The sequence below is a fragment of the Neolamprologus brichardi genome, chromosome 1 (assembly GCF_056152115.1).
Source record: "Neolamprologus brichardi isolate AB-2024 chromosome 1, ASM5615211v1, whole genome shotgun sequence".
NCBI lineage: Eukaryota > Metazoa > Chordata > Actinopteri > Cichliformes > Cichlidae > Neolamprologus > Neolamprologus brichardi.
In genome coordinates, this window is record NC_142104.1 from 3,639,585 (window position 1) to 3,657,502 (window position 17,918).

At 42.8% G+C, this 17,918-nt stretch overlaps 1 protein-coding gene across 3 annotated transcripts in view; it reads left to right on the forward strand.

Annotated features, from left to right (window-relative positions):
* vps13c (vacuolar protein sorting 13 homolog C) overlaps positions 1–17,244 on the forward strand; it is a 62,187-nt gene extending 44,943 nt beyond the window's left edge. For 2 of the 3 annotated variants that reach the window (XM_087841405.1, XM_087841457.1), the window contains 18 exons: positions 553–694; positions 810–950; positions 1,032–1,113; positions 1,206–1,275; positions 1,419–1,530; positions 1,619–1,732; positions 1,889–2,019; positions 2,125–2,206; positions 3,564–3,677; positions 3,815–3,890; positions 3,999–4,162; positions 4,243–4,288; positions 4,739–4,862; positions 8,710–8,824; positions 10,924–11,015; positions 11,102–11,225; positions 11,365–11,448; positions 16,142–17,244. In XM_087841405.1, the coding sequence (XP_087697531.1) occupies positions 553–694; positions 810–950; positions 1,032–1,113; positions 1,206–1,275; positions 1,419–1,530; positions 1,619–1,732; positions 1,889–2,019; positions 2,125–2,206; positions 3,564–3,677; positions 3,815–3,890; positions 3,999–4,162; positions 4,243–4,288; positions 4,739–4,862; positions 8,710–8,824; positions 10,924–11,015; positions 11,102–11,225; positions 11,365–11,448; positions 16,142–16,243 (1,915 nt within the window). In that variant the 3' untranslated portion in view covers positions 16,244–17,244. Of the gene's footprint in view, positions 1–552; positions 695–809; positions 951–1,031; positions 1,114–1,205; positions 1,276–1,418; positions 1,531–1,618; positions 1,733–1,888; positions 2,020–2,124; positions 2,207–3,563; positions 3,678–3,814; positions 3,891–3,998; positions 4,163–4,242; positions 4,289–4,738; positions 4,863–8,709; positions 8,825–9,230; positions 9,335–10,923; positions 11,016–11,101; positions 11,226–11,364; positions 11,449–16,141 lie in introns of those variants that run through there. The other variant, XM_087841519.1, reaches the window with a different exon arrangement.
* The last annotated feature ends 674 nt before the right edge of the window (positions 17,245–17,918 follow it).

Consider the following 17,918-nt stretch of genomic DNA (forward strand, 5'->3'; position numbering starts at 1 on the left):
TATTTTTATCTACACTTTTAGGTTCAGCTCTCTTTTTACCGCTGCACCTTAGAGCTGTTTATATAGGGTTTAAATTATTTGCAGATGTTAAGCGGTGGATTGCTCCCTCTGGACTGGGATAGCTGTTGACCCAAACACGGGAGTTCAGATATCCTTACAATCCTGGTAATAGGTGACAGGAAAGTGGAGCGTGAGATTAACAGATGGAGAAGGCCAGTAATGTGTCCATTGTACTGGACTGTTGTGGTGAAAAGAGAACTTCTTTACCAGTCGATATACATTCAACCCTCACCTGTGGTCAGGAGGTCTGGGTAGTGACCAAAAGAAGAAGGTTATAGATATGAGTGGCTGAAATGAGCGTCTCACATAGAGAGGCTGCACTTTAGAGGAGCTCTAAGTAGAGCTGCTGCTCCTCCACACGTCTGTTTGTGCAGACCAGCTCCCACTGGAGATGATCGTACCCACTGAATCTTGCTTCCTAGCTCACTGCTCGGAGCAACATCAACACATAACCAAGCGTGTTACAGTGTTACATGTGTGTTTGTATCACAGCTCAGGTGTGGTTTGGGAAATGAAGCCGAAGAATCGCTGGAAGCCGTTCAATAACAAGAACATCAGCCTGCTGGAGAAAGCCTACCAGAGTCAGCTGAGTGGGAAGTCCGCCGGCGGCTGGATCAGACTGGAGAACCTGGAGGTGAGAGGTCAACGTGCACCTGAGACACACCCACCCCCCCAAAAAATACACACACAATTTAAATTTCAATTGTCCACTGAGCTGAGAGAGAAGCTGTGATGTCACTGGCTCTCAGGTGAACCTCAGTGGGGCCACCATGATGATGCGTCAGCCGTTTTCCTGCCAAGTAAGGAGGAACTTCCTGTCTGGGATCCAAGTGGAGTTCAAGCAGTCGGAGCATCAGCGCAGCTTGAGAGCTCAGCTGCACTGGCTGCAGGTAAACACTCACACACCACGATGGATACACACCTGCACAGAAATACACACTTTTGTGTGACTGGCATCATTCTGTGTCCAGGTGGACAATCAGCTTCCAGGTGCCATCTTCCCCATCGTCTTCAATCCAGTTCTTCCTCCAAAGTCCATCGCTCTGGACACAGGTGGAGTCTTTTTATTAACTTCTTCGTAGCTTTGATCAAACTTGTTCTCACGGCGAGCCGAGTGTCTTTAACTCTGCTCTCTGTCTCCACAGAGCCAAAGCCCTTCATTGACGTGTCCATCATCACCAGGTTCAACCAGCACAGCAACGTCATGCAGTTCAAGTGAGTAAGAACCAGTTCACCTAAAGACCTGCAGGGTGTTTAAAACCACAACCCTGCTGAAGTCCAAATCGTTCGTGTGTGGAAAAAGCCACACTTACTTGTTTTTAAGGAAAGCTTGTCTTGAGCTTGTCTGTGTTCTCCAGGTATTTCATGGCTTTGGTCCAGGAGATGGCAGTAAAGATCGATCAGGGTTTCCTGGGAGCCATTTTGGCTCTGTTCACTCCTGCTGCAGACCCCAAGGCCGACAGCGAGAAGGTAGTGCTGCTTCTAACATGTGAAAAGTGCCAACAACAAAGAACCACACACAGAGGGTTCATGCGTTTGAGGTGTGTCTGTGTTTCAGTCTGGGCTGATAGAGCAAGATCTGCAGGGCCTGCAGGCCGAGCTGATGGAGGCGTCGCGGACTGACGCATCTGGTCTCAGCTACTTCGAATACTTCCACATCTCACCCATCAAGGTGAAGACGCACAGTCTGAGCTCTCCTTTTCACTTGTATTTAAAAACAGGTTAAATCGTTAAGTCAACCAGATGAATGTTTGGATTCAAAATAAGCCCGGTGTCGTCACTGGGTCAAGGTTGTGTTTCCATCTTGGTGTTCGTGTGTTTGTTTCAGCTCCATCTCAGTCTGTCTCTGGGCTCCAGCGGTGATGACTTGGGTGAGGAGACGGAAGCCATTCAGTCTCTGAACCTGCTGCTGAAAAGCATCGGGGCCACTCTGACCGACGTCGACGACATCATCTTCAAGTGAGACATTAGAGAGATGCGCTGAGGGCCGTAAAGTAGCTGTTTGCTGAGTCTGTCACAGTAAAACTTTCTGTGTTTGACATTCGTCATGTTTGTGTCCCACAGACTGGCCTTCTTCGAGGTGAAGCACCAGTTTTACAGTAAAGAGAAGCTGACGTGGGTGGCGGCTCGACACTATACTGAACAGGTAAAGTTACAGCCTCCATGTGTGCCATGCTTTCTTCAGGTCGCAATTTATCTACAAGCAAAACAAAGGTGTAATTAAATGGAGATAAGCCAATCAGATCTGAAGAAGTAACAACTGATGATGATTAGGGATGGGTATCGTTTAGGTTTTATCCGATACCAGTGCCAAACCGGTACTTAAAGAATGGAGAACACACACTTTGTCCAAAAACCTCTCATGTTCAGCTGTTTTTTTTGAAAAAAAGATAACAATGTTAGCCTTTTCTGCAGCTATGGGGCATATATGGTATCACTCTTGGCTGGAAGCAGCTTAATCAATGGAAAAAACACAAACTTTGTCCAAAAACCTCTCATGTTTAACTGTTTTCCACTTTTTCTTTGGTCATTTTAGCCTTTTTGGCCAGGGTGAAGGGAGTATCTGCCATCAAACAAGAAGACAGCCGCATGTAGCTATGATGATGTTTGCTAGTTCACCTTACATGCATTAATGTAATAACGTGGTTAGCCTACTCAACGTAAATTACACACAAACAACATTAAGCTACTCACGCAGAGAAGAACGGCTGCTGCATCATCATCCTCGTCATTTCTGCTACACTGGCAGGGCTAGGGGCCAGGACTCTCCTCTTCGGGTTTTTGGGGGATGTTTGCTAACTCCGGGTCCGATAACAGGCACCACACCCGCAGTAGATGTGCTCGGTGTGAGGTCTCGCAGCAAGCTATCAAATACGGCGCATTTTTCGGCTTTTAAAAAAACGCTATGCGTCGCCAGGTGTTACCTCCTTTGACAGTATCACAGTATCAGCTTAAAGCACTTGTTGCAGCTGCTGAGTTTGCATCTTTTGCTGTGAAGTACAGCCAGACTTTGACCGCTTCGCCTTGGGCATTTTTAATCTGTAGCTCTGCTCTAAAAGAACGTACGTACCTGGACCCGCCTACTATCCTCGGAAACATAAAATGATTGGCTAGAATCTAAAGTGTATCACAGCTCAGGAAAATAAAGCACCGAAATGTGCGCTGCTTTTCGGTCTGGTTACTACCGTTTATGTCAGAATGGCACTGGATACCGGTACCCATCCCTAATGATGATGATAAACATTTAAGAAATTTGATCATGTGGACATTAGTATTAAACAGCGTCTCTGCAGAAGCAAAAGGTGGATAATCTGTGTTTTTACCCCTCAGCCGTAAAAGGTTGATGGGCATCTAACGAATCACAAATGCGATAACTTGAGAACGAAGCAACGTAAGATTTTCAAATTGATACCATAGGTGTATCTACAACGAGGCTGGGGGGCACCATTGGTCGTATTTTAAAATCTCAAGAAAGAAAACCTGGTGTCTTTCTCTGCCTGCAGTTCCTGAAGCAGATGTATGTTCTGGTTCTGGGTCTGGACGTGCTGGGAAATCCATTTGGGCTGATCCGAGGTCTGTCTGAGGGGGTGGAGGCCTTCTTCTACGAGCCCTTCCAGGTAACTCCTCCTGAACTACACTTTTTTCTGATAATTACCAGGAAAGATTCTGATGTCAGTCTTATCTTTGGATCATGAGCTGCGAAACTGACAGGCAGGAGAATCCAGATGAAATAAAAGTGGTTTGTGTTTGTCAGGGAGCCGTTCAGGGTCCGGAGGAGTTTGCTGAAGGTTTTGTGATCGGTGTCCGCAGCCTGTTGGGCCACACAGTCGGTAAGAAAGCCAGAGGCATGATGGATGCGCAGTGACTGATTTAATGGCAACCGGGACAGATGATGACCACTGCGATCAGTATTATTAGCGAGCTGATTCCTCCTGCAGGTGGCGCCGCAGGCATGGTTTCCAAGATCACGGGATCGGTTGGTAAAGGTCTGGCAGCCATCACTATGGATAAAGAGTACCAACAGAAGCGACGTGAGGAGATGAACCGACCACCCAAAGACTTTGGAGAAAGTCTGGCTAAAGGAGGAAAAGGACTGCTGAAGGTACAGAGCGACAGAGTTCAGAGGTTTGTGTGTCCTGATGTGAGCCCATTGCAGTTCGATAACAGTTCTTGTTTCTGCAGGGAGTCGTGGGAGGAGTAACCGGCATCGTCACCAAACCTGTGGAGGGTACGTGCTCCTCTGCTGTGAAACCCACACTGCTGCTGCAAACACTCAGTTTGGGGGTGAAGGGAAAAGAAGAGAGCAGAGAGACTTTGATTGATGGAGACAAAGTGTTACCATGAATGTTGAACCCAGCTTTATCCAGTATGCCCACATGTGTTCTGTAAATATATGCAAATTGGTGCAAATCTACAGCAGATACGAACTTTGAGCTTTCACATAGTGATGTTTACTAGTTACATTTTGACCATATTCACCTGTAGTGTCTCCATCTGAAGGAAAACAGAAAAGTTCTTTGTAGCAGAGTGCAGTACTGTGAGTGATGATGAAATTCAACACCCAGACTAACCTGAATTAGATCAGATCCCCTTTCTGTCAGAGAAATGCAAGAAAACCCAAAACTGCAAATGTAGACTCTGCAGAGGATCAGAGCAGTTACTCTGTCGTTCTCTGTAGGAGCAAAGAAGGAGGGAGCAGCAGGTTTCTTTAAGGGGATCGGTAAAGGTCTGGTGGGGGTGGTTGCTCGGCCGACAGGCGGCATCGTGGACATGGCCAGCAGCACCTTCCAGGGCATCCAGAGGTATTTTCTTCGAGCTTTCGTCCGTGTCCAGTTTTTATTTTCACTCTTCAGTCTGTCAGTGACTCTGTTTATTCGTACTTTGTCTCCAGTATTTTGCAGACTGAAGAACTTCCTGTGTTTTCTGTGTGCTTCTTAATGTGTTGTTTGTCTGCTCACTAATTTCTGCTTTTGTTTTCTGTCTCGTGTCGTTGTTGCCGGGAGTTTTGTTCATTGGTTTCTTGCTGTTTTGGTGTGTGAGTATTTCACATGAAGCATGTTAAAGCCGAACTCTTTAATCGCTGCCTGAGAGCTGAACTGTAGATACAGAGGTTCAGGACTAGTTTTCCCCTTTTAAATGTTTGGGTAGCATTCATTGTTGCACCAGATAAAACCTGATCAGACCTGATGAAGCAGTAGTGAGGGGGTCGAGCTTTAACCTGCGGCACTTTGACGTTTGCATGTTGACTGTTGCGGCAGATGGACGGTAAGTCGCTGCATCGTGTCAAGAGTTTAAACTGATTCATCCTCATCATGTCATCCACCATCAGTCTGCCTCTGCTGCCCCTTCCCCTTTCTTAAACCCACCAGCTTGTGATTCAGAAAGCCACACCCCCGAGGAGAGTCACAGGTCCTGCTTGTAAAGAGATCCGAAGTGCTTCGTGCATTTACATCGTGAAAATTGAAAACATTTGTCTGCTTGGTCCTCGCAGTTTCCCTTCCGTTGTTTCCCACACTTAGACTTAACCTTAGCAGGTCACCCTGTGTCAACAACCAACCAGTGTGGCGACTCTTTAACTTTTTTTCTATCTTTGTCATGAAGACATTTTCAGTTCCCAGGTTTGAATCCACTGTCTGGGCTGTCTGCATGGGTTCTCCTCCAGTCGTGCAGACATGCAGTTATTGGGCTTAGGGTGATTCTAAATTGCCGACCTCCCTGTGGGTTTGGCTGTCCACCATTGCGGCAACACGATGATGGATTTAGAGTTAATCGACAGGATGAGAGGCAGCTGATCAGTTATTAATTTGTCACTCAGAAAATATGTGTAGATAAATTTATTGATTCATTAAGAGGTCGTGTGGACAAACCCATCTCTGCTAATCTATGGGAAACACCGTGTTCACGTCTAGCTGATGTTTCTGCAGGTATATAACCGAGGACAGATGAGTTTCTGTATTAGGGCTGCCACAAACGATTATTTTGATAGTCGACTAGTCACCGATTATTTTTGCGATTAGTCGACTAATCAGATCATCATCCATTGGATGTAAAACGTACAGCTTATTGCACCAGAAGCATCTGCTCTTATATAACTATCATTAGCTTACAGCTTTAAGTGTTTAAGGTATGTGCTAACTAAAAATAAAGACAAGATGGTAGTTTATTAAATTTTAATGAAATTTGCAGATTGTTTCGGTGAAGTTTAATAAACTCCTTGCTATCTAAAATATAACAGGACACCGGAGTATATTCTCTAGCATCTCACACTTCTGATAATCAGCTGTCTGCTTGATGTTTATTCAGCTGTGTAAAAACTATAACTTTAATCTCAGCCAAACCGATTTACTCAGGAACAAATAAAATACTAAAAAAAAGTCAAACAATAACATTTATAAGTTATCTAAGTGACTTATATATCATGTTTAACCTGAGTAGCGAAAGACGGTGGTGGGTTTGAAAATGATTAGCGGGAGTCCGGTGTTCTCACGCTCTAGTGAGCCTAGCCCCCGGCTAGCTATCGAGCTAGTGGGTAACAGACGTCTCCGAAAACGTCGGAGCGCTTTTGAAAATATGTGGTGTCCTGATAAACTGAGCAGATATTTGAGGTTTACACAGCTACATTCTCACCTGAAAATATGTTAAACGTTTATTTTGTGACCCAGAAAGCATAATAAGAGTAATATTAAAACTAACTAGCTGCCACCATTGTTGGAAACCGAGCTGGGCTGCGCTATGAATTCTGGGACACAGTTTCTTCTTCTTCGGGGTTTAACGGCAGCTGGCATCCTTGTACATGCAGTGCTGCCATCTTCTGTTTCAGTCCGTTATTACACTCTTAAATCCTACTACTTATTCCTGCGTCTTTTGTGATCTTACAAAGCTTCAAACGACGTGTCGACGATTTTGATAGTCGACGTAATCGTGACTAGTCGACTAATCGTGGCAGCCCTATTCTGTATACACTTACCTTAATCTTACCACTGAATACTTTAATGTCTCTGATCTGCAGTAACCTCCGTCCCACCTGCCAGTGAATCTCAAAGCATCACCTGGTCTCTCCTCAGGGATTGGCTGACTGAATGGTCACATGGTTCTTCCAGCCTGAGTTTGGCACCTTGGTTCATACTGATTGTGTAAAGAAACACTAACAGCCACGGTGTTGGTTTGTTTGAGGTGACGCTCGCACTAAAAACAGCTTTGAGCTGCATCAAAGAGAAAACTGCACTGCAAAGTTCAAAGTACTGCTAAATATTTTTAAATACGAGTTGATTATTTCCATCTACTTAGTACATTCTGAACATGTTAGGCGATGGTTCAGATTTAAAATATATGTGGAAGTAATTATAGATACTAGGAAGCAGGTGACAAATAATAATATCAAGTGTCTCATGAAGGTTCTGGGCCAGCGCTCTACCGGAGGGATGCAAATCATTCTTACTAAAGACATTCCCCTATTTGGATATCAACATCTGTCTTCTATATGCTCTTCTATCAGGACAGAGATATTTGGGATAAAGGTAGAACAACTCTGTGTACATCAGCAGTGACCTTTGCATTTTGTCTTTAACTAGTCTTTTGTCCACACATTTAAGTAGAAAGAAATACTTTGAAATGCCCAAAACATTTCCCAAGAACCTTATCAACCTTCATCCTCCTCCCCCTCCTCCGTATGGAGGACACATCTGTCCTGTGACACGTCAGTCGGTTCATGATAACCTGTTGAATGTTACCGTTTCACGCTGTCACTGTAGAGGTCACCAAAGGTGAGATATCGCACCTGACGGAAGCTTCTCGCAGCATCGTGCGCATTAGAAATGAACCTGCTTCACTCTGAATGTGCTTCAGGGTTGAACTGCAACCTCGTTTCCAAAAAGGTTAGAAATATGAAGTTAAAGGAAAACATTTAAAATCTATATTTGACTGAAAATGGATCAAGAAGACAACACTGAGTGTAATCAGTGGTACAAAATGACAGATAGATGCAGTAGTTTCTCCAATTTAGAGAAAAAGTACTTCTTAAAGAATGAATTTAACAACATTGGAAGATCCACAGAATCCATAATTCTCTGTTAAACAGCCACTGGAAATATACACACAGGAGGCTCTGCTGGATAAGTGAAATGAGTGACTCTTTACCGCCTCAAAGTCTGTGGCAGGTTTCAAACTGACCTGGTGTGCATCAGACGATGGTGAGGTCTCTGCCCGTGCAGCAGCTCTTGGAACAATCTGGAAACAAGCCCTAGCTTTATTAATAGTGACATAATTCGTCGCTATGGGGGCAGAGTTAACATTGAACGCGTCCATTTAGCTTTCAAGAACTGAGAAAAACGTTTGTTTCAATATTTGATCTCTTACCTTTAAGCTATTTTCAGTTAAATACAGACTTTAAATGGTTTGCAAATGTTTTTCTGTACATTTTGCACAGTGCACCAACATTTTTGGAAACGGGGTTGTAGCAGATCCAACTCTCAGGGCTCACTTTTGTAGAAACGACTAGTCAGCATGCTGACTTTGACGATGCTTCAACTTCAGTTCCACATATGAAGTTATTAAGCTTCAGCAGGAAGTCACAGAAATGAGTCTGTTTCTGTAGCACTAGAATAATTTTTCAAGTGCGTCTCTGTTTTCCCGCGTGTGTTGTGATTTCAGGGCGGCCGAGGCGACAGAGGAAGTGACCAAGCTACGGCCGGTGCGTCTGATCAGGGAGGATGGGATCATCAGGCCGTATGACCTGACCGAGTCGCAGGGATTCGACCTTTTCCAGGTTCGATCGCTTTGACCGTTTTGCTCCATAACCCGATGTTGCTTGCTGAGAGGAAGCAGATGTGGTCTCCTGCTGTTAAAAACAAAAACAGTTCTGCCCCAAAACCAATCAGCAGATAAAAATCCAAAACAGCAGCTCTGAACACACACGCCGGATATTTATGAATTAAAAACAAGCTGAGCCAAAACACACATTCACACTGTGAACACGAGATATGAGATATCAGATGTCAGCTGCTGGAAAACACAGCAGAAAAGCTTTATTCTGGAGCTGCTAATATATTTTCACAAAAGCTGAAATGAAAAATTGTGCATCATCAGGCAGGGTGCAGCACTTTGCGTCTGTGCTTCTAATCCATGTTTTTCTTTCTTTTTTGTTTTTCTTCTTGTGTCGGTGCCACATGCAGCCTGAGGAGGAATAATCGTGTTCGTTTGGGCGGATCAACTTATCATTCAAGTGCTTTGAAAGACTATAATCCTGTCTATGACTAATAAAATGTTTATGGTTCAATTCCTCATCCTATAATATCCTATAATAGTCTATATTATTGTTATATCCACATTGATTCTGGATATTGAGATGATTCAGGTTTCTATGCATGCCAAAACTAATCTCTCTTCTCATACCTCAAACATTTCTACACTCAGCTCTCAGTTTATTACTTTTTCTACACAAAACATTTCTGCTTTTAGTTTTTTATTTCTGTTTATAAACAACAGTTTTTAAATGACCCTTTTTGTTTATAGCCATTTATTACATATTGTTTATTCAGACAAGACGAGCAGGCGGTGAAATTATTTTGCTATAAAGCTGAGATACATGTCCGTGTAGAGCTTACCGATATTTTTGTATCGTTCTGTAGCGTCAGCTTTAAATTCATTCTGAACTTGTATATAAACACTTGCTGTTTAATATTTGTGTCTTTGTGATGATGTACTCTTTGTACGACTCAGTCTGCATGACCTCTGCTGTGTCTGCGCTAACGTCACCTCTGAGTGTTTGTCGGCTGAGAGCGTGTCGCTGTCTGTAAGATCTGTGTTTAATAAAAATTCTTTACTCACACCTTTCTTTTTCCAAATGCAGGGCTTGGTGGGAGGGGGCGGGGCTTTACTGTCAGCATGTGGTTAGAAGAGTAACGACTCGCTAACATGTGCTTGCACAGAATCACGCTATCACACACTCTGGCTCCGATCCTTCTTTTGAAGTAGGTCAGATTTCTCTCAGAGGGCGTGTTTGGTTTGCGTATACGTCTTTTAGTGTGCTTGGCAACATGTTAGCATCCTCGGCCATATAGAAGTGCGTATAGCTCCTCTGATACGTCCGCAGTTTCCTCTCTTTTCTTCTGGTGGTGGGTTTTCTTCACTAGTTAATTAGTTATGGTTTGTTCCACAAAACACGGGATCACTTTTCACGCTTATTAACATTTCTGCTGTTAATCGAAGCATGCGGTGTCATGCTTTCAGAATTTCCTCCATCTGGCATCTGCACAAAAAGTTTCTCCAAGGAGAACGGTGTTTTTAAAGGATGATTACAAATTATCGTATAGTTGGACTGCAACTGTTTCATAAAGATGCTCTACTTCTCACCTCATATAAGTCTGAATAAAAGCTTTCCTGTGAGATTAAGGTCTCGTTTGTTGGTTTCAAGATGTCCTTAATGCAAGATTATGTTCCTTTTATGAAAAAGCAGGATATATTTTAGGACAGGTCTATCTTTGATTTGGTTAATCTTTTTATTTTTTCTGAGACAGATCCTTCCCGTCGCTATGAAGTCCTGTCGCAAATAAAAATAGATGGCAGCAACAAAAATGCCAAACCTGAACCTTCAGAATCTCCAAAACAATCAAACACGTCAGCTTGCTTCCTCCTTTTATATATAGCCGATTATTGAAGGTTTCATACTGTTAAACGTGTTTGTTTCAACTAGAAGTCATCCAGCAACGAGCTACACTGCATGGTAAAATCCACCTCTTGGTGCATCAGTGTGGACCCTGTATGGTTTTACTGAACGGCAGGGTCACCGTATGTTCATGTATAATGTTCAGATTCAAACCGCAGGTGGTCGGTAAATAAAACCTGGGAGTGTGTTTGTGTTTCCAGCGATCAGAGATCAAACAGCTGGAGGGTGAAGTGTTCAGAGATCACTGTCAGTATCCTGGACACAGAAAGACCAACATCATCGTCACCAACAGGTAAAACCTTTTATTTTATTGTGTTTTTTCATTGCTGATTGTCAGCATGTGTCGTTGTTTACGGTGTCGTCGTTGTTTTTGTGCAGGAGGGTTTTGTGTGTTAAGGAGATAGAATTTGTGGGTCATTTCAACAAAGAGTGGGAATGTTTGTATGAGAACTTCTGTCGACCGCCGGCTGTGGTGGGAAGTGAGCTGAAGATTTACAGCAAGGTACCAAAATAAACCTCTGGATAAAACTCGAATTCATCGGCCACATTTGTCGGCTGTTTAATCAGGAAGATAAAAAATTAAGATCAGGTGTGAGGTCACATCCTGTAACCGTGTTACATTTCGATGTCTTGTGTCTCAGGAGCAGCAGAAGCTGTCGTTTTCAAAGAGAGATGGTCAAGAGTTGGTGAGGAGCGTTCAGCTCAACGACCCTAACACTGCTCAGGTACTGTGTGTGTGTGTGTGTGTGTGTGTGTGGGTCTGTGTGTGTGTGTGTGGGTCTGTGTGTCTGTGTGTGGGTCTGTGAGGCTGCAGCACATTCTGACTTCAATATGGACACCAAAGCTGATAGCAGCTTCCTGCTCAACTTCATTTACAGTAGCATGTGGGGGACTACAAAGCAAGAGTAATGGCAACGTGTGCTGTGTCAAGTTTAAAGTCAGCGTAACCATGGTAACTCATGCTGAATACATGACCTGGTTGGGACAAGGTTATATTCAGAGTCCACTTCCTGTTGTTCTTTTGTCTCAGCTGTTTTAAGTGCATTACAGACTGTTTGCTGGAGGAACATGTTTCACATTGGTTACCTGCAGAGCTGTAAAACCAGCAGATTTATCTGCGACAGCACGTTGTTAGTGAAATTTTCATGTATCCATTTGAAGATTCATTTTTTTACATTTGATTCTAATGTGCTGTTAAGTCTCTTTCACACTGTTTAACATGAAGCTCTTAGAACACAACACACATACACAATACCTGCTAAATCAATCAATTTAGGCTACGTTCACACTGCAGGCGAAAGCGCATCAAATCTGATTTTTTTGACCCTATGCGACCCATATCCGATCATGGTATGACAGTGTGAACGGCTCAAATCCGATATTTTCAAATCCGATCTGGGTCACTTTCGTATGTGGTACTGAATCCGATACATATCCGATGTTTCAGAAAGCGACTGCTGTGTGATGGTCAAGTCGCATTAAATCCGTCTTTTACATCACCGACACAAGACAGACGCCAATTATCAGCACTGGAGAAGCGCCCGAGAAGACATTGTGAACGCTTCCTGGCCATCCGGTGTAGATGTCTGTGAAACTGTTGGGAAGACAACGTTGGAGAAACGTGAACATTTTATTTGTACTGTATAATCTGCAGATTCTGACAGAAATCTGCAACTATCCTTTGAAGCACCGCTCCTCTAAAACAGCAATAAGGATCATTATTAGGTTATCTACATTATTATGTAAATAACAAAATAACTTAAAGCAAAAATTGGGAAACGTAAAGTCCGAAGTCTTTATATTAAGGCCATCAGTCAAACAATAGTTTGCTCTGGGTCTAAACAGAGCGCGCTGTGTGTGACGTCTTCTTTTGCGCATGCGGCCGCTTTGAGCGTTCACACTAGAGCGCGTTTGCTGTCGCATTTTATTTGTAGTGTGAACGAGCAGACAAAAAAAAAGTCGGATTTGATCAAAAAATCGGAATTGAGCATTAAGACCTGCAGAGTGAACGTAGCCTAAGTCTCACTCTGGTCTGCAGACAAACTAAAGTGATTTCCTCATCTCCTGTATCAGGCTGTGGGACAGCAAGCTTTAATATTTAAATGTATCTGGTTTAAAGTTTCAGAGCTCTTCTGTGCAGTCATAATTTTGGAGAGCGCACGCAGCCGTAACATTATTAACTTGAACTGAAAACAGGCTGAGGAAAGCCTGAACACCGTTCATTGTAAACCTCTTCAGTCGATTATTTATCGAAGCTGCATCAAGCTACACAGAGTAGGTGAGAGCTTGAAGTCGGGCACAAGAGCAGCATTAGCATTCATGTCAATTTTCAAAATAAAAGACCAGGTCCAGATTAAACGCTGCACTTTTGAACAGCTTCTGGTGGGATTTAAAATTGTAAGGAGGACGGAACAAAAATCCATCAGAGACGCACAGAAAGCAGGAAACAGGAGGAGGTTTTAACTATTTATGGACGAACTCGCACTTAATGGAGTAAATAAGGACAGTTATGGTGTTTACCTAAGGCAGGTTTGACGTGTGCAGCACATAACGGTATTAATGAGCTCAGTTTGGCCCCAATAACAGCGTGAAACAAACGGTAATAATCACCAAAACAAAGACTTGTTTATGTCTGCGTCAGCAAACCTGAGGCAAATTACACTGCTTCCTCTTTACGTGCTACAAACTAACCACACTCGCCTCGGTGTTGCACATTAACCCCTGCTTTCGTCTGTCTAATAAACCCACGAAAACAGGATTTCAAAAAATTAGAATACTGTGAAGACCAGTGTTGGTCAAGTTACTTTAAAAAAGTAATCCGTAACTAATTACTGATTACTTCCCCAAAAAAATAATCCCGTTACTTTACTGATTACTTATTTTCAAAAGTAATTAATTACTTAGTTACTTTGTTACTTTTTAAAAACACGATTTACAACCTGAATAGGTGATAAAGTGATAGATCTTTCAGCCCAATTCTACTTTTTCTGCATAATCCATCATACAAAATGTAATTAAATGGAAAAGTCTCTTTTTAAAACTTGTTTTATTAGTTTTAATCTTTTAACTTTATACATCAAGCAAAAATTTAATTATCAGCAACATTCTCTGACTGGAAGAAATTAGTTTAACATTTAAACCTATTTTCTGCACATTCCAGCACATAAAATAAAATATTTTTTGTGTGTTTACACTCAGTCTTTCAAATAGATGCAAGTAAAACACAGCAGAAAATAAATAAAGTCAAAGACTAGCGGTCCTGTTGCTCTATTTTCACCTGTAAAGCAGGAGTGGGGTAGGCGGAGGTTTACCCTGGTGCAGGTGTGCAGCGGTCAGTGGAAGGATACGCAGTTTCTCTGTGAGTTTCCCATTACGTCGTAGCTACTCGGTGCTTGCTTGGAAGTTTAGGGTTTTTTTTCGCTGTAAAAAGAAGTTTTCTTCCCACGCACAACGGACACTAATGTTTTTGTCACTTTTTATGGAATCAAACTTAAAGTAAGGTCAGTACTTCCACGCTTTAAACGCTGCACGCTCATACTCTCTCTGCACTCGATATATGATCCATTGTTGATCTGCACACAGCTGTTGTCACGAACGTCGCACTTGCTTACGTCACTGTCATGAGACATTCTCGCAAAAAAATCACGTTTTTGTAACGCAGCGTTCCTATAGGAAAGTAACTGTAATCTAATTACCGTTTTTGCAATAGTAATCCCTTACTTTACTCGTTACTTGAAAAAAGTACAAGTAACGCGTTACTGCCCATCTCTGGTGAAGACATCACCATTTACTTTACAGTTTTTGCAGGAAAAAAAGAAAAAATTAGGATGACATCAAATCAATCAAAATGTGGTATTTTCAAAATTATATGTTAATCTTTAATACTTGGTTGGGAATCCTGTCGCCTGAATCACTGCTTTGATGTGCCGTGGCATTGATGCAATCGGCCTGTGGCGTTGAGGCAATCGGCCTGTGGCGTTGAGGCAATCGGCCTGTGGCGTTGAGGCAATCGGCCTGTGGCGTTGAGGCAATCGGCCTGTGGCGTTGATGCAATCGGCCTGTGGCGTTGAGGCAATCGGCCTGTGGCGTTGCCTGGCAGTTATGGAAGCTCAGGTGTTCTTGATGCTTGCTGACGGCTCTTCTTTGTTTTGTTCCGGTGGACCTCATTTTCCTCTTGATACCCCACAGATTCTCAATGGGCTTTAGGTCCGGCGAGTAAGCTGGCCAGTCAAGCACTGTGATGGCATGGCAATCAAACCAGGTTTTGGTGCTTCTGGTGGTATGTGCAGGGGCCAGGTCCTGCTGGAAGATGAAATCTGCATCTCCATACAGATCCTCAGCAGAAGGAATCATGAAGCCCTCTAAAACATTCTGGTACACTGTTGTGGTGACCTTGGATTTAAGAAAGCAGAGTTTACCAATACCTGCACTGGACATTGCACCCCAAAACATGACTGACTGTGGATATTTCACACTGGACCTCGAGCAGCATGGGTTCTGTTTCTCACCCGTCTTCCCCCAAACCCTTGGACCTTGATTCCCGAATGAAAGGCACACTTTACTTTCATCAGAAAAGAGGACCTTTGACCACTGGCCAACAGCCCAGTCCATCTTCTCCTTAGCCCAGTTGAATAGCTTCTGACGTTGGCTCAGGTGCAGAAGTGGTTTTGTAGCTTTGACTCCTGCCTCGTTCCACCCTTTCTGGATCTCTGACAGATTCTTGAATCTTCTGTCTGGTAATCTGCTGAAAGCCACCGTCATCTCTTCTGCTGGTGCATCTTCTACTGCCACATTTTGCCCTTCCTCTAGACTTTCCATTGATATGCTTGGACACAGCACTCTGTGAACAGCCAGCCTCCTTAGCTATGAACCTTTGAGGCTTACCCATCCTATGGAGGGTACCAATGATGCTCTTCTGGCCTGTTGTCAAGTCTGCAGTCTTCCCCATATTGAACCTAACTGAGGCATTGGGTCAACATGAAGCAATTTAATGACACTTGGGAAAACCTGTGCAGGTGCTTTGAGTTTAGTAGATGAGTTGTGTGTGACACTCAGTTTGAAACATTCATGCGCTGTAAAATTTGGGCTGATGTCTTCACAGTATTCAAATTTTTTGAAATCCTGTTTACGTGGGTTTCATGGGCTGGAAGCCCAAATTATGTACAAATAAACAACAGTACTTCAAATTATTTAAGTTGTGGGCCCTGAATCTATAATCTATGAAAGTTATGAAAGGAATTATGGAAATAAATAAACTTTTCCATGAGATGCATTTAAATAAAAATCCCAGAATGGATGCCTCAGTATGGGTTAAGCGTCTGTATGGGTGGAAACCTGGGTATGAATGAAAGCCTCAGTGTGGATGTGTGTTGTTTCGTGATGTAGCCCTCCCCAACCTGGTTCCTCTTGTTCCTGCAGAAGCTGCACACCGCCATATTTGATGCTCAGACGGCACAGCGGCAGCATCGCATGGCAAGACAGAAGTCACAGCGCTTCCTGAAACTGGGCAACAAGCAGTGAGGTCACTTCCTGTCTGCAGCTGATTTGCAGTAAATATTTGGAAAGCTTGCAGGAAGGTGAAATGTGTAACTGTTGCTTTAAGAAATGTAAACGGATTTATGCCGGCACACACACGTGTTCAGTTAAAATGTCCAGTCAGACATTTGGGTTTTTTTCATCATGCTAACAGTGGGAAGCTCTTACTTATCAAATGAAGGAATTATGGGATTGTAGTTTTCTTTTTTGTTGATTGACACAAAAAAGCTGGACACAGCTGCTGTGATGTCACTCGTTGGTTTCTGTAGTTCCGGTTTGAAGCTCAACTTTGTGTTTATGAAGAAAAGAAAGTTGACCTGTGAAACTACTGAATGAGAACAATGAAGGAAGAAATCAAGTCACAATATTATGAGAAACATTTAATTCCATCCAAATATCTATATCTATATATGCTGGTTGGTTATTTTGTTTTATTACCTTAATTTGTATTTAATTGTTTTTAGTTTAAGTTGTGTTTTGTTTTGTTTTGTTTGGGCGGGGGTGTCATTGGCTAGCTGCAACACTTCACGCCCATGATGAATCCATAAAAACACATTGCACTAAAAGACTATTTGATCTAATTGCTAATATGAATGCTGTTGTTCATGTCCAGTTAAATAAACACAAAGATCTTATCAGTTTATCAGGAAATAATCCCACTGTTTTCTTAACATCTACAGTGAAACATACAGTCAATGTTAACTATTCCAGTTTGACCTGCAGATCTTTGTCTGTTTAAACAGCTCAATGAAACATGTTTTTTTCCCACAAAGACCAGATGAATGTGTTTACATCGTTTCAGACCTGCTGAGTGAAACGAGGAAATCTTTTCACTTTATTTTTATTGGGTTTTTTTGCTGTAACCAAAAGTCTGTATTTGTCTCTGTGCTGATGTTGGGCAGAAGGAGCTCTTTTCTATTGGAAAAGAAAACAAAATACACTGACCTGTAACCTGAACAATTTTCTATAAAGATGACATTGAATTACTTCTGGTGGATATTGTTGTTTTCTGGGGGGATTTTTATGAGTGAGAAATCAGCGATATCACAGCAGCTTCTGGGATGTAATGACAGCCGTCAACTTTTATTTTACATCAGATTAAAGTTCACTATATTGCCAATGCCAAGAGGCACACTTATTACTATTCCTCGGGGCCTATTGACATAACTGGGAAAGATTTCTTCATTTGTGGTGTGTTGGCTCTCTCTAGTGGTATGCCGCAGTGGTACGGCCTGTCTACCCTCATTTGGATTACCGTAATGACGACAGTATCAACGGCGCGCACAGTGTCGCTGCTTTCAGGAACCATTCGAATTTTTAAGGTTGCGCGAACCATTGAATAGTTACGGTAATCACAAGGGTGTATGCTTGGTGGAAAACTCCATATCCCACAATTCATAGCACGCCTCTGCCGAGTCAAATAATGGCGGCCACCACTTCGTTTTTATTTTGCTCTTATTAGTGTTTCTAGGACACAAAATAAACTTAATAAACTAAGATATTTTCAGGCGAGAATGTAGCTGCGTAAACTTCAAATATCTGCTCGTTTTATCAAGACATCCCATATTAGCAACAGTGCTCTGACGATGTTGCTGCCGCATGGCAGCTAGCTGGCTAGCTAGCTAGCACGCTTGGCTGAAAAGCAACCCGGGCTGCCTTA